Source organism: Trachypithecus francoisi, unplaced genomic scaffold (assembly GCF_009764315.1).
Source record: "Trachypithecus francoisi isolate TF-2019V2 unplaced genomic scaffold, Tfra_2.0 Lachesis_group10, whole genome shotgun sequence".
NCBI classification, from domain to species: Eukaryota; Metazoa; Chordata; class Mammalia; order Primates; family Cercopithecidae; genus Trachypithecus; species Trachypithecus francoisi.
The window spans coordinates 17,923,545-17,939,304 of record NW_022681455.1 but is presented as its reverse complement, the minus strand read 5'-3'; the positions used below and the strand labels follow the sequence as shown (position 1 = coordinate 17,939,304).

General features: G+C 41.8%; 1 protein-coding gene across 6 annotated transcripts in view; it reads left to right on the top strand.

Annotated features, from left to right (window-relative positions):
• NUP153 (nucleoporin 153) overlaps positions 1–15,760 on the top strand; it is a 114,354-nt gene that overhangs the window by 26,361 nt on the left and 72,233 nt on the right. For all 6 annotated transcript variants that reach the window (XM_033216324.1, XM_033216321.1, XM_033216323.1 and 3 more), the window contains one exon: positions 7,594–7,816. Coding sequence is in view for 5 of the 6 variants with exons in the window: in XM_033216321.1 (XP_033072212.1) it covers positions 7,594–7,816 (223 nt within the window). In the remaining variant the exon portion in view is untranslated. The remainder of the gene's footprint in view (positions 1–7,593; positions 7,817–15,760) is intronic.

Here is a 15,760-nt window from a genome sequence, read left to right as displayed (position 1 = left end):
TCCCAGCACTTTGGGAGGCTGAGGCGGGTGGATCGCCTAAGGTAAGGAGTTCGAGACCAGCCTGGCCAACATGGTGAAACTCTGTCTCTACTAAAAATACAAAAATTAGCCAAGCTTGATGGCAGGCGCCTGTAATCCCAGCTACTCAGGAGGCTGAGGCAAGAGAATTGCATGAACCCGAGAGGCAGAGGTTAGAGTGAGCCAAGATCATGCCTTTTCTTTCCAGCCTGGGTGACAGAGCAAGACTCCATCTCAGAAAAAACAAAAGAAAAAAAACAGACCTTCAGTCCCAGGCTGGATTTGAACTGCTAGGCTTAAGTGATTCTCACACCTGAGCCTCTGAAGTAGCTTGCCCCAGAATAGTCACATATGGTCATAAGGTGTTGGTTGAGCAGTGCCGCTGTAGAGAAATTAAACCCATGCACCAGTGATTCTATTCACTGTGTCGACCTGGTGCCTGCTTCCACAGAACTGATGCTATAGTGGAGTCCATGGACAGACTGTAATCACCATCCTCTTTGACAAACTGCTCTCATGTAGGAATTACAGGGCACCACTGGTACATATAAGGGAGTGGCTGTCCCAAGATTTGGAAGGTCAGAGAAAGTTTTCTGCAGCAAAACTTACATCAAGCAGTTAGGCTTACTGCTGGAGCCTCTGAAAGAAGACAGGACATTGATGTGGTAGAGTGAGACTTGAGTGAGTACGTCTTACTGTGGACCTTTACTTGGCATACTTCAGTTTCTCCCTTGGATTTTTTTGGTTTTACTATTTTGTTTTTAAATCTTCATTTTTTTTTGTTTTGTTTTTGTTTTTTTTTTTTGAGATGGAGTCTCTGTTGCCCAGGCTGGAGTGCAGTGGCACAATCTCAGCTCTCTGCAAGCTCCACCTCCTCGGTTCACGCCACTGTCCCGCCTCAGCCCCGCGAGTAGCTGGGACTACAGGCGCCCACCACCATGCCCGGATAATTTTTTATGTTTTTAGTAGAGATGGGGTTTCACTGTGTTAGCCAGGATGGTCTCGATCTCCTGACCTCATGATCCGCCGACCTTGGCCTCCCAAAGTGCTGGGATTACAGGCGTGAGCCACTGCGCCTGGACCCCCTTATCTCTTGATAAGTTTCCTTTCCTATACTGTGCATAAGATTTCTTTTCCCTAGTAGTTTTTAAAAAATTTCTAATGTCTGGTAGTTGGCTGTGTATCATAAACACAGATTCTGTGTAAATCTTTAACAGTGGAAATAAAATCAACTCGAAGGTAAGCTTTTATGTTAACCTCTCATTGATTTTTCAGAGTTGATATTTAAAAGATGTTTATAAATATGTGTTTGGTAGACAATAAGATAATCATTAAAATAGGGTGGTCTTTTAGGTAAGATTCTGTTGTAGTTAAGCTTATAATGGTGGTTATGTTTACCAAGGCCTTAATTAGAATAACAGGTCACTGCGTTTTTGATGGTTTTAGTACAGTGGTTCTCAAACATTAATTTGCAGAAGAATCAACTGCAAGAGCTTATTAAAATAAATTTGCCTTTCTAACCAGCTCATAGGCTACACCAATGCTGCTGATCTGAGAACTACACTTTGAAAACCACTGGTTTAGTCCTTTTATAAGTGACTAGATATATAAACTACAAAACTGAAGATTACACAGATTGTCACACATGAGTATGCACACAATTTAAAGGGAATTTTGCAAGATTTAAAGCTATTTTAAGTTTCATTAGATTTTGCATTTATTGATAAGGTTACCAGAAGCTTGAATTGCATGTTCCGAGGACACGCCTGTATTTGGGTCTTAACACCTTTTTGTTTGTTCAGTCCATAAAACTTCTCTCTCTTTTTTTTTTTTTTCCTTGAGACAGAGTCTCGCTTTGTTGCTCAGGCTGGAGTGCAGTGGCGTGAACTCGGCTCACTGCAACCTCTGCCTCCCAGGTTCAAGCGGTTCTCCTGCCTCAGCCTTCTAAGTAGCTGGGTCTACAGGTGCCCGCCACCATGCCTGGTTAATGTTTTTTTGTATTTTTAGTAGAGACGGGGTTTCACTATGTTGGCCAGGCTGGTCTTGAACTTCTGGCCTCATGATTCTCCCACTTCAGCCTCCCAAAGTGCTGGGATTACAGTAGTGAGCCACTGTGGCCCCAGCCCCATCCTTTATTTCTCTTTTTTTCTTTTTTTTTTTTTTGATGAGATGGAGTCTCGCTCTATCGCCCAGGCTGGAGTGCAGTGGCTTACTGCAACCTCCGCCTCCCAGGTTCAAGCAATTCTTCCCCCTCAGCCTCCCGAGTAGCTGGGATTACAGGCACCACCATCACGCCCAGCTAAATTTTGTATTTTTATAGAGACAGGGTTTCACCATGTTGGCCAGGCTGGTCTTGAACTCTTGACCTCAGGTGATCCGCCCCGCGTCGGCCTCCCAAAATGCTGGGATTATGGGCGTGAGCCACCGCACGCAGCTCCTATCCTTTATTTCTTTTTCCCAACCTTCATCTCTGTAAAACAATACATAAATGGACCAGAAAAGGGTCTTTATCCTGGTGAATATTTTAGAATCTATACTAACTCATGGAAGTAAAGGCAAACATTACTCTTCCCATTCAATCAATACATTGATCACATACCACATGTCAAGCATTAAATACACAGGATACAGCAGTGAACAAGTTCCTGCCCTCGTGGAGCTTATATTCTAAGTTAGGGAGACAAGCAAACAAGTAAACATAATATGTAACACGTAAACATGTAATATGGTGATTCATTGCTCTCAATAAAGTTGGTGGAATGGGATACCCAATTTTGAAAAAATACAGAAGAAAATTTTTAATAAAAAATAAGGCTGGGAAGCAAAATGAGATGAGTATCCCATTATATAAGCAAAGACCTGAAAAAGTAAAGAGGCCATGCAGATTTCTACTGGAGAAGTATTAGGCCCGGCGCGGTGGTCGCACAATTTGGGAGTGCTGGGATTACGGGCTGGAGTGCAGTGGCACGATCTCAGCTCAGTGCAACCTCTGCCTCCTGGGTTCAAGCGATTTTTCTGCCTCAGCCTTCCTAGTGGCTGGGATTACAGGAGTGTGCCACCACACCCGGCTAATTTTTTTATTTTTAGTAGAACTGGGGTTTCACCATGTTTGCCATGCTGGTCTCAGCTCCTGACCTCAAGTGATCTGCCCGCCTCGGCCTCCCAAAGTCCTGGGATTACAGGCATGAGCCATTGTGCCTGGCCTCAAAGGAAATATCTTTAAGAAGGGTCTACTTAGAGATATGCTGGTGGTTAATGGAATGAATACAGGATAGCAGGATACCCAGAGACCAACAGCAGAACGCTACTACCTTCTTTAGGACTGGAGGAATAAAGGGAAGAAATGCTGTAACTGGAGTGGAGGGGTGCTGGAATGGTAGTTTTGGAGATGGAACAAGATTTAAGCAGGGAGGAGCACAGAAGAAAGACCTCCTTTTACTCCCATTCTCTAATATCTAGTGTTGTCTAATATCTTTCATGGGGCAGTCTTACCAGAAACCAGTTGGTAGTGCAGTCCATAGAAACAGCCTATCAAGAATGGGCTGAGAAAAGGACAAGTGGATACTAGCACAGTGTCAAATCTGTGATTTTATAAGTGTGTGTGTGTGTGTAGGAAAAAGCTAAATTTTAAGAAAAGTGAGTAGATTTAAAGAAAAACTTTAAATCCAAGTGAGTGGATTCAGAGGAAAACAGTACAGGTGAAAATCATGGCTAAAGTTTGGGAAACACTGGGAACACAGTTTTATGAACTCTGTGTATTTAGCACAGTCTAAAATGGTCTGTAAGATTTGTTTGATTCACTTTAGAATATTTTCATTATAATCTTAAATATTATCCGACTAGTGCTCCACATGTATATTTTTTCTAGATAACTGAAGATTAAGCCTTTCAAGAATGTACAATTTTATTCATCTGTTTTGGAGGGGCTTCTCTAAAATGTATCTTAATTTCCTGAAATGTATCTGATTTCCAATATTAGAATCACTTCAGAGGGCTTGATAAAACAGGTGGGATCTACCTCTGGAGTTTATCCTTTAGTAGGACTGGAGAAGGACCTGGGATGATGCTGATAATACTGCTAAAAAGGGATCACACTTTGAGGACTACTCAATTATATTAAGCTTAATTTAACTTTTTCTTAATGACTTAGGGTCATTTAACCTACAAAGGTGTATTTGGGTCTTGAAATGCAAGGATGTTGGTTCTTTCATTCTGGTTCCATGTCAGTTTTTTTATTTTCCTTCCTTCTTCCCTTCCTCCCTCCTTTCTTTTTGTCTTTGTTTTTAGAGACAGGGTTTCTGTCACCCAGGCTGGAGTGCAGTGGTACAATCATAGCTCACTGCAACCTTGAATTCCTAGGCTCAAGTGATTCTCCTGTCTCAGCCTCCCAAGTAGCTAAGACTGCAGGCCTGTGCCACACTTCCAGCTAATATAATCTGCATTCCTTTTTACTCTTCATGCTGTCATTCTCTGTGCCACTAGTAATGTCTCTGTCTCGCTGTTCCCGTATTAAGCTTTTCTGGGCTGAGACTAGATAAGTTGGTTAAATTTTAGTATAGAAAATATGTCTATAAGCAAAGTTCATGTATTTTAGTGAATGAGCTTTATTATATCCACTTTGAACAGTTTTGTCTTCTAATTATTTTTGAAGATACCTGATGCTGCCACATAAGGGATCTATGAGTGAGTGTGACGCCAATTTAAAGTTGTTCTATACTTGCCTTAGATGGATAGGGATCACAGGAATCTCTGATACTTTTAGTAGCTAAACACCGTACTGGAAGTCCACAAAAATTTTTAAAATCTGCCTTAAATTCTGTAATTGCTATAGCTGGATGTGGTAGTTGGCCTGTAGTCCTAGCTACTTGGAAGGCTGAGACGAGAAGATTACTTGAGCCCAGGAGTTTGAGGCTGTAGTGGGCCATGATCACGTGCTATTGCACTCTTATCTGGTGTGACACAGGTCTCTGGAAAAAAAAAAAAATTCTTGCTGTAGTGCATTAGCTAGCCTGTCACCTATATCAAGTATGTCTTTGTTTTTAAGTCTTTTTTTGTTTTTTTCTGAGCTGGAGTCTTGCTCTGTCGCCCAGGCTGGGGTGCAGTGGCCCAATCTTGGCTCACTGCAACCTCTACCTCCCAGGTTCAAGCAATTCTCCTGCCTCAGCCTCTCTGGTAACTGGGATTACAAGTACCTGGCACCACGCCCAGCTAACTTTTTGTATTTTTAGTAGAGATGGGATTTCACCATGTTGGTCAGGCTGGTCTCGAACTCCTGACTGCAAGTGATCCACCTGCCTCAGCCTCTCAAAAGTGCTGAGATTATAGGCATGAGCCACCGCGCCCAGCGTTAAGTCTGTCTTTAACTGTATTATAGTTTGTAAACACTTTCAAGTCTTGAAGTATGGAAATGGGATAAATAACTGGTATTAGGTGTGTTTTTACAAATATTAAATATTGGATATAGGTATATAGTCTTTCTTTCCATAGTAACTAATACTGTAATATTAGCAAAGAAAAAGGGAACAGTGAATTTATGTTGTTCAGTAGTTAGTGTTCTAGAACTTGGCTTCATGTGTTTGATAGAGAGCTTACTTGTAGATCTGTTGAAAATTTGCACAATACATGGAAAAATAATAACATGCTTCTCAGTTGTTACCTATACCTTTTCAAATAGTAAGGACATTACTATTCAAGTGCCTATATCAGAAGTATCTTCCATTTTTTTTGTTAGCAGGATATTTTAAGGCCTCTGTCTTGAGTTTCCCTTCTAGGTAGATTTATATATTCTGCCTTGACTTTATTGTTTTCTGTATCTACTGAGTCATTTTTTTCCTTTGACTCTTTCTCTGACACCCTACTAAATCTGCTTTGTGAAAGAAATTGTTGCCTAAAATTGGTTACCTTACCGCAGTTTGTCTATTGCCAGCTTTTTTCCTTGTTAGTAAAAAAGTTTTCAGTATGTTTCTATTATACCTTGTAAATTGATACACGCCTTCACATTATTTCATTTGATTTTCATTATAATTACTATAAATAATAGAAGGCAGAGGTATTCTTATTTTACCTAGAGTAAATCCAAGTACACGGACGTCTTCAAAGGTCCTGGCAATCCCAAAGCCCATACTTTTACTCTATCTTAGATATACTGTGGTAGTTGTGTTTGTAATTTGGGCAAGTTATTTAACTTCATTATCTCTCTTTTATCCGTAAGGTGGGAATATTAGTTCATAAAGTTATGGTGAGGATTAAACTGAATAATATGTATAAATTGCTTAGAATAGTATCTGGTACATAGCCAAACTACAATAAAAATAATACTGATAGCTATTATACCACATTACTTTCCCTTCCTTCTTTTAAAAGTTACCATAATAGCTGGGCACGGGGGCTTATGCCTGTAATCCCAGCACTTTGGGAGGCGGAGGTGGGCAGATCACCTGAGGCCGGGAGTTCAAGACCAGCCTGACCAACGTGGAGAAACCCCGTCTCTACCAAAAATCCAAAATTAGCTGGGTGTGGTGGCTCATTGTGCCTGTAGTCCCAGGTACTCGGGAGGCTGAGGCAGGAAAATCACTTGAACTCAGGAGGCGGAGGTTGTGGTGAGCCGAGATCACGCCATTGCCCTCCAGCCTGGGCAACAAGAGCAAAACTCCGTCTCAACAACAACAACGAAAAAAGTTACCATAATAAAATTAATCACTGAGATTTTCAGTCAACATTTGCTGTAGTGAAATTTCAGCATCAGAAAAGGTTGTTTCTTGAGTTTATTTTTGTTGGATTAATTTTTTTTTTTGGAGATGGAGTTTTGCTCTTGTTGTCCCGGTTAGAGTGCCGTGGTGCAATCTGGGCTCCCTGTAACCTCTGTCTCCCAGGTTTAAGCGATTCTCCTGCCTCAGCCTTCTGAGTAGCTGGGATTATAGGCATGTGCTACCATGCCCAGCTAATTGTTTGTATTTTTAGTAGAGACGGGGTTTCTCCATATTGGTGAAGCTGGTCTCATACTCCCGACCTCAGGTGATCTGCCCACCTCAGGCCCGACAAAGTGCTAGGGTTACAGGCATGAGCCCCCTCACTCAGCCAGATTGTGTTAGTTCCTGTTTTTTTGTTTTTTTTTTTTTTAACTCTCATATTTCTACTTGTCTGAATTTTTATTTTTCTTAAAGAATGTACAGTAAAATAATTGCTTGAGAAAGCTATTGAAAGTGTTGTTTGTGTTTGTTTTAACATACTGGGAAAAAAATGGATGCCTTTTCTCTGGGATTAAAACATGTATTACATATTAGTAAATCTATGCTCGGTATTGCGTATTTGATGGCCTTTTGGGGTTTTTTTTAAAGAATTAGAATAATACAGCCATTTGGGACAATTATTGGCTTATGTATGCATATAGAAGAAAGAATTTCACATCTGTAGAATTTGTAAAAACCATTATGTTAGCAGTAACTGTAGTAACTGAATTTTAGCAAACTTGTTGGACACCTTTGTGTTTTGCTTGGCCTGGCTTTCAGTAAGTAGGTACTTACTTTAAAAAGATAAGTTTCTGAAACTGTCATAATACATTTTTTCTCCCAATAGGGCATTCTTAGCAGGGTTACAGAGTCTGTTAAGAATATTGTGCCAGGGTGGCTACAAAGATACTTCAACAAGAATGAAGATGTATGCAGCTGTTCAGCAGACACAAGTGAGGTTCCACGCTGGCCGGAAAATAAAGAGGACCATCTGATATATGCTGATGAGGAGAGCTCTAATATTACTGATGGGAGAATCACACCTGAGCCAGCAGTCAGTAATACAGAAGGTAAGTAAAATGTGGATATTTTGTCATGAATGATAGGTTTTCATGCCCTGATTTTGAATATATTACCTAGTTATGGTAAATCTAATCAGGCAGTACGTAAACCGTGTGGGAGGAGGATGATAATCAGGTTCAAATTGGGTATCTTTTTTTTATCAGCGTTTTATTTATTTATTTATTCATTCATTCATTTTTTGAGATGGAATCTTGCTCTGTTGCCCAGGCTGCTGTCTTGGCTCACTGCAAACTCCGCCTCCTGGGTTCTTGCCATTCTCCTGCCTCAGCCTCCCAAGTAGCTGGAACTACAGGCGCCCGCCACTGTGCCCGGCTAATTTTTTATGTTTTTAGTAGAGATGGGATTTCACCATGTTAGCCAGGATGGTTTCAATCTTCTGACCTCGTGATCCGCCCACCTCAGCCTCCCAAAGTGCTGGGATTACAGGCTTGAGCCACTGCGCCTGGCCCTTTTGTTTTTGTTTTTGTTTTTGTTTTGAGACAGAGTCTCACTCTGTCACCAGGCTGGAGTGCAGTGGCGCCATCTTGGATCTTGGCTCACTGCAACCTCTGCCTGCTAGGTTCAAGTGATTCTTCTTCCTCAGCCTCCCAAGTAGCTGGGATTACAGGCGTGTGCCCCTGTACCTGGCCAATTTTTTGTATTTTTAGTAGAGACGGGGTTTCACCATGTTGACCAGGCTGGTCTCAAAGTCCTGACCTCGGATAATCCACCCGCCTCGGCCTCCCAAAGTGCTGGGATTACCAGTGTGAGACACAGTGCAAAGCCAATCCTATCCTTTAAAGCACAAGTTTTAGATTTTGATGAAGCCCAACTTATCTCTGTGTATGTTTCTTTCAGTATAAATATTTTTTCTTTCACTACATGTTTTGAAATACATAATTACAAACTTTTTGTAGTCCTGTGTTAAAGTCTCAAATAAATAATTGATTTGGATATATGTGCTGTTAATTTTGGTGTGCTTAGCAACATCTCCCTGCCTGATCTGTCCATAGTAAAAAATAGTGATAATGAAATGGCCCTGAAAGAATGGTTTTTATTTTAGAGAAATGGCAAATCTAATTTTTCTTAGTAATGTTCAACTAGATGTATTCTTTGAATGTCCACTTACTTTTATTAGAGTAACTAAAGTTTTAATATCTGTACTTTTCAAGATTGCTTTTAAATAAATTACCAGCAGCCATCTTGAGGTTTTATCTGGTAGATCTCTAAGCTGACTGCCTCTGTGTTACTTTCTTTTCTGGCTGGTGAAAGGGACTCTGGCTTTTCTTTTTCTGTTTTTTTCCCTCTCTGTTTCCTGGTTATGAGATTTGTTTCCTTTTGGTTAGAGAGTTCTAGTATATCTACAGTGACTGTCTTTTCTAAGATGGTTATAGAAACTATCTGTTCTATCCTAATGAGCATATTTGTTGTTTTGTTTTTTTTTTTTTTTTTTTTTTTTTTTGAGACGGAGTCTCACTCTGTCGCCCAGGCTGGAGTGCAGTGGCCGGATCTCAGCTCACTGCAAGCTCCGCCTCCCGGGTTTACGCCATTCTCCTGCCTCAGCCTCCCGAGTGGCTGGGACTACAAGCGCCCGCCACCTCGCCCGGCTAGTTTTTTTGTATTTTTTAGTAGAGACGGGGTTTCACCGTGTTAACCAGGATGGTCTCGATCTCCTGACCTCGTGATCCGCCCGTCTCGGCCTCCCAAAGTGCTGGGATTACAGGCTTGAGCCACCGCGCCCGACCACTAATGAGCATATTTGTAAGGATTAACTAACTTGAAGAATTTAGGGGTGAAAGACGTGGAGTTTCTCATTCTCTGTACAGTTTGTGTGTATTTGTATTTTCATGGAAGTAGCAGGTTGAATTTATGCCAAGGTCAAGTCACACTGATTTTATTCATTATATTATTAAATGTATAAGGAAGATTTTCTGTTACATGTGTATTATGCACACGTTTGTGCATAACTTCTAAACTTTATTATGGAAAATTTTTCAACCTAGAGAAATAAAGAGGATAGTACAATGACAACCCCCTCCCTGCTGACCCGCTGCCCTCAGCTCCCCATCACTGAGCTTCAACAATAATCAAGTCATGGCTGATCTTGTTTACTCTTCCCACATCTATTTCTCTACCTTCCTATCCCCAGCTCACCTGATATATTTAGAAGCAAATTGTGGGCAGCAATTTGATACCTACTTCAAAAACTTAAAAAATTTTTTTTTATTTTCTTTTTTTGAGCCAAGGTCTCACTCTGTTACACAGGCTGAAGTGCAGTGGCAAAATGTCAGCTCACTGCAACCTCCACCTCCTGGCTCAAGTGATCCTCCCACCTCAGCCCCCCAAGTAGCTGGGACTACAGGTGTAGACCACCAGGCCTGGCTAATTTTTTTTTTTTTTTTTTTTTTTTTTTAGTAGAGATGGGGTTTCGCCATTTTGCCCAGACTGGACTCCTGAGCAGAAGCCATCTGCCTGCCTTGGCCTCCCACAGTGCTTAGGATTACAGGTGTGAGCCACCGTGCCTGGCCTCCTTCAGAAACTTGATAGCATTTTTCTGCCTCGTACTTGTCTTAGATCTGAATCCTGCTATCTTAAACCTTGTAAGTCCCGGTCAGTTCTTGTTTTTTTTTGTTTTTGTTTTGTTTTCTGAGGTGGAGTCTTGCTCTGTTGTCTAGGCTGGAGTGCAGTGGCGCCATCTCAGCTCACTGCAACCTCCACCTCCCGTGCAACCTCCGCCTCCCGGATTCAAGCATTTCTCCTGCCTCAGCCTCCTGAGTAGCCGGGATTACAGGCACCCGCCACCACGCCTGGCTAATTTTTTGTACTTTTTGGTAGAGACAGGATTTCACCATGTTAGCCAGACATTTCTTATAGTCTGCCTTGACCTTTGTCTACTTACTAATACCTGTAGTCACATAAGAGTGATTTATGTGACTCACCCATCTTATTAAAATCCCCAATACGATGAATATAGATCTTACTAGATATTACAGAGAAATTGCAGTTCATATTTACTCTGTGAGGCATTACACTTAAATTTGACAGTGCATTCTCAAAACAGTTATGTGTTGCTTAACTATGGGGATACATTCTGAGAAATACATTGTTAGGCAGTTTTGTCACTGCAAATATCATAGTGTATACTCACACTAACTTAGCCTACTCTTACCTAGGCTGTAGCCTATTCCTAGGTTACAAACCTGCACAGCCTGTTACTGTGTTGAATACTGTAGGCAATTATAAGAGTGAATATTTGTGTATCTAAACATATATAAGCATAGAAAAGGTACATATGATATAAAAGATAAAAAATGGTATGCTTGTTTAGGATACTTAATCCTAAATGAAGCTTACAGGACTGTAAGCTGCTGTGGGTGAGTCAATGAGTGAGTGTCAGTGAATCTGAAGGCCTAAAAACAGTATTGTACAGTACTGTAAACTTTATATAAACACTGTTCACTTAGGTTATAATTTACTAAAGGATTTTTCTTCAACAATAAACCTTCGCTTACTGTAACTTACTTATAAATTTTTGAAATGTAAAAAACTTTTTTACTCTTGTTAAAACAGTTAGCGTAAAACATAAACAGATTATATAGCTGAACAAAAATATTTTTAATGTCCTTATTCTCTAAGCTTTTTTCTGTAGTACTGTTTTTTTTCTTTTTTTTTTTTTTTTTTTTTTTTTTTTGAGACGGAGTCTCGCTCTGTCGCCCAGGCTGGAGTGCAGTGGCCGGATCTCAGCTCACTGCAAGCTCCGCCTCCCGGGTTCACGCCATTCTCCTGCCTTAGCCTCCCGAGTAGCTGGGACTACAGGCGCCCGCCACCTCGCCCGGCTAGTTTTTTGTATTTTTTAGTAGAGACGGGGTTTCACCATGTTAGCCAGGATGGTCTCGATCTCCTGACCTCGTGATCCGCCCGTCTCGGCCTCCCAAAGTGCTGGGATTACAGGCTTGAGCCACCGCGCCCGGCCTTTTTTTCTTAACTTTTAAAACTTTTGTTTACAATTAAGACATGCACACATTAACTTAGCCCCACGTAAAGTCAGTATCATCAATATCACGGCCTTCTGCCCCCACATCTTGTCCCAGTGGATACTCTTCAGAGGCAGTAACATGCATGGAGCTGTCATCTCCTATGATAACAATGCCTTCTTCTGGAATACTTCCAGAAGGACTTACCTGAGGCTGTTTACAGTTGACTTTTTTTTTTTTTTAAAGACAAGGTCTCGTTCTGTTACCCAGGAGTACAGTGGCGCAATCATGGCTCACTGCAACCTCAACCTTCCAGGCTCAAGCGATCCTCCCACCTCAGCCTCCCAAGTAGTTGGGACTATAGGCATGTGCCACCATGCCCAGCTAATTTTTAAATTTTTTTTTGTAGAGACGAGGTCTAACTGTGTTGCTTAGGCTGGTCTTGAACTGGCCTCAAGTGAGCCGCCTGCGTTGGCCTCTCAAAGTGCTGGGATTACAGGTGTGAGCCACCACCTGGGAGCCAATTTTTTTTTTTTTTTTAATGTAAGTGAAAGGATAGTATACTCTAGTGATAAAAGGTATAGTAAATACATAAAACAGTTACATAGTCATTTATTAATCATTACCAAGTATAGTATATAGAGTACATAAATGTATGTGCTCTAGTTTTATTTGACTGGCAACACTGGATTTATTTACATCAGCATGACTGCAGACTCCTGAGTAATACATTGCACTAAGGCGTTAGGTGACTATGATGTCACTAGGTGATACAGATTTTTCAGTGTCTCATAATCTTATGGGACCACTGTTGCATATGTGTTCTGTAGTTGACTGTTTTTTTTTTTTTTTTCTTTTTTTTTTTTTGAGACGGAGTCTTGCTCTATTTCCCAGACTGGAGTGCAGTGATGTGATCTTGGCTCACTGCAAGCTCCGCCTCCCGGATTCATGCCGTTCTCCTGCCTCAGCCTCCCGAGTAGCTGGGACTACAGGCGCCCCTCACCATGCCCGGCTACCAGCTAATGTTTTTGTATTTTTAGTAAAGACAGGATTTCAGCATGTTAGCCAGGATGGTCTCGATCTGCTGACCTCATGATCTGCCCACCTCAGCCTCCCAAAGTGCTGGGATTACAGGCGTGAGCCACTGCACCAGGCTAGCTGACTGTTCTTACGTGGTGCATGACTATATATCTGCTGTTGAAGTAGTGTCAGATTCTGGAAAGCTAACATGGCAGTCCTAAATAAATTTAATTGTTTACTAAATATTAATTTTATAAATATATATTTTATTGCACTTTGCACATACTGCATTTTTTACAAATTGAGTTTGTAGCAATCCCATGTCAAGAAAATTGGTCAGTGCCATTTTTCCACCAGCACGTGCTCACCTTGTATCTGTTACATTTTGGTAATTCTTGCAGTATTTCAAACTTTTAAATTCTGTATCTATCATGGTAATCAGTGCTCTTTGGTATTACTATTGTAATTGTTCTGGGATGCCACAAGCCACAGCCATGTAAGATGATGAACTTAATCAGTAAATGTTGTGTGTGTTCCGGCTGCTCCACCGACTGGCTACTCCCCTTTTCTCTCCCTCTTTCTGGGCCTTCCTATTCTCTGACAATATTGAAATTAGGCTAATTAATAACCTTACAATGGCCTCTGAGTGTTCCAGTGAAAATTAGAGTTCCCCGTCTTTTATCCAAAAGCTGTAAGTACTTAAGTTTAGTGAGGAAGGCATGTGGACGGCTGAGACAGGCCTGAAGCTAGGCCTCTTGTACCAGTTAGCCAACTTGTGAATGCAAAGGAAAAGTTATTGATGGAAATTAAAAGTGCTGCTCTAGTTAACACACAAAGCATAATAGGAAAACAAAGCAACCAGTTGCTGATGTGTAGAAAGTTTGAGTGGTTTGGGTAGACGACCAAACTAACTACAACGTTCCCTTAAGCCAAAGCGTAATCCAGGGCAAGCCCTAACTGCCTTGAATTCTGTGAAGGCTGAGAGAGATGAGAAAGCTGCAGGAGAAAAGTTGGAAGCCAGCAGAGATTTATTCATGAGGTTTAAGGAAAGAATCTGTCTCTATAACATAAAAGGGCAAGGTGAAGCAACAAGTGCTGATGTAGGAGCTGCAATAAGTTATCCAGAAGATTTAGCTAAGAGCACTGACGAAGGTGGTGTATTAGTCCATTTTACATTCTGTAAAAGAATACCCGAGACTGGGTAATTTATAAAGAAGAGAGGCTTATTTGGCTCATGGTTCTGCAAGCTGTGTGGGCATGGCACCAGCATCTGCTTGGCTTTTAGTGTGGTCTCAGGAAGTTTTTACTCATGGCAGAAGGCAGAGTGGGAGCAGGCATATCAGTCACATGGAGAGAGAAGGGAGCAAGAGCACAGAGGTCCCAGACTTTTAAACAACCAAATATCACTTGAGGCCATTACCCTGGGGAGGATACCAAGCCATTCATGAGGAATCTGCCCCCATGACCCGAAAACTTCCCATTCGACCCCACTCCCAACATTGGGGATCACATTTCAACATAGGATTTGGAGGGGACAGACATCTAAACTATATCAGATGACTACGCTGCACAACATATTTTCCGATGAAATGTAGTCTCCTGTTGGAAGAAGATGCCATCTAGGATTTTGATAGCCAGAGAAGAGATGTCAATGCCTGGCTTCAAAGGATAGGCTAACTCTTATTAGGGGTTAATGCAACTGGTGACTGTAAGTTGAAGCCAATGCTTATTTACCATTTCAAAGATCCTAGGGCTCCTAAGAATTATGCTAAATCTACTCTGCCTGTGCTGTGTAATTGGAACAACAAAACCTGGATGATGGCACATTTATTTACAGCGTGGTTTACTGAACATTTTTTTTTTTTTTTTTTTTTTTTTGAGACGGAGTCTCGCTCTGTCGCCCAGGCTGGAGTGCAGTGGCCGGATCTCAGCTCACTGCAAGCTCCGCCTCCCGGGTTTACGCCATTCTCCTGCCTCAGCCTCCCGAGTAGCTGGGACTACAGGCGCCCGCCAACTCGCCCGGCTAGTTTTTTCTATTTTTTAGTAGAGACGGGGTTTCGCCGTGTTAGCCAGGATGGTCTCTATCTCCTGACCTCGCGATCCACCCGTCTCGGCCTCCCAAAGTGCTGGGATTACAGGCTTGAGCCACCGCGCCCGGCCGGTTTACTGAACATTTTAAGCCCGTGTTGTTGAGACCTCTTGTTTGGGGACAAAAAGATGCTTTTTGAAATAGCACTGCTCGTTGATACTGCATCTGGTCACCCAAGAGCTCTAATGAGATGTGCATGGAGATTCATGTTGTTCTCATGCTTAATAATACAATGTCCATTCTGCAGCTCATGGATCAAGGAGGCATTTTGACTTTCCAGTCTCATTATTTAAGAAATACCTGGCCGGGCGCGGTGGCTCAAGCCTGTAATCCCAGCACTTTGGGAGGCCGAGACGGGCGGATCACGAGGTCAGGAGATCAAGACCATCCTGGCTAACACGGTGAAACCCCGTCTCTACTAAAAATACAAAAAACTAGCCAGGCGAGGTGGCGGGCGCCTGTAGTCTCAGCTACTCCGGAGGCTGAGGCAGGAGAATGGCGTGAACCCGGGAGGCGGAGCTTGCAGTGAGCTGAGATCTGGCCACTGCACTCCAGCCTGGGCGACAGAACAAGACTCCGTCTCAAAAAAAAAAAAAGAAATACCTTTCATATGACTATAGCTGTCATAGTCATTCCTCAGATAGATCTGGATAAAGTAAATTGAAAACCTTTTGGAAAAGATTCACCATTCTAGATGACATTAAGAACATTCGTTGAGTTTCACGTCAAGGCTGACTGGGGGGAGAAAAATCATTTGTGATTTACGGGAGGAGGTTCAAATATTAACATGAATAGGAGTTTAGAGAAAGTTGATTCCAATCCCCATGGATAACTTTGAGGGGTTCGGGACTTCAGTGGAGGAAGGAACT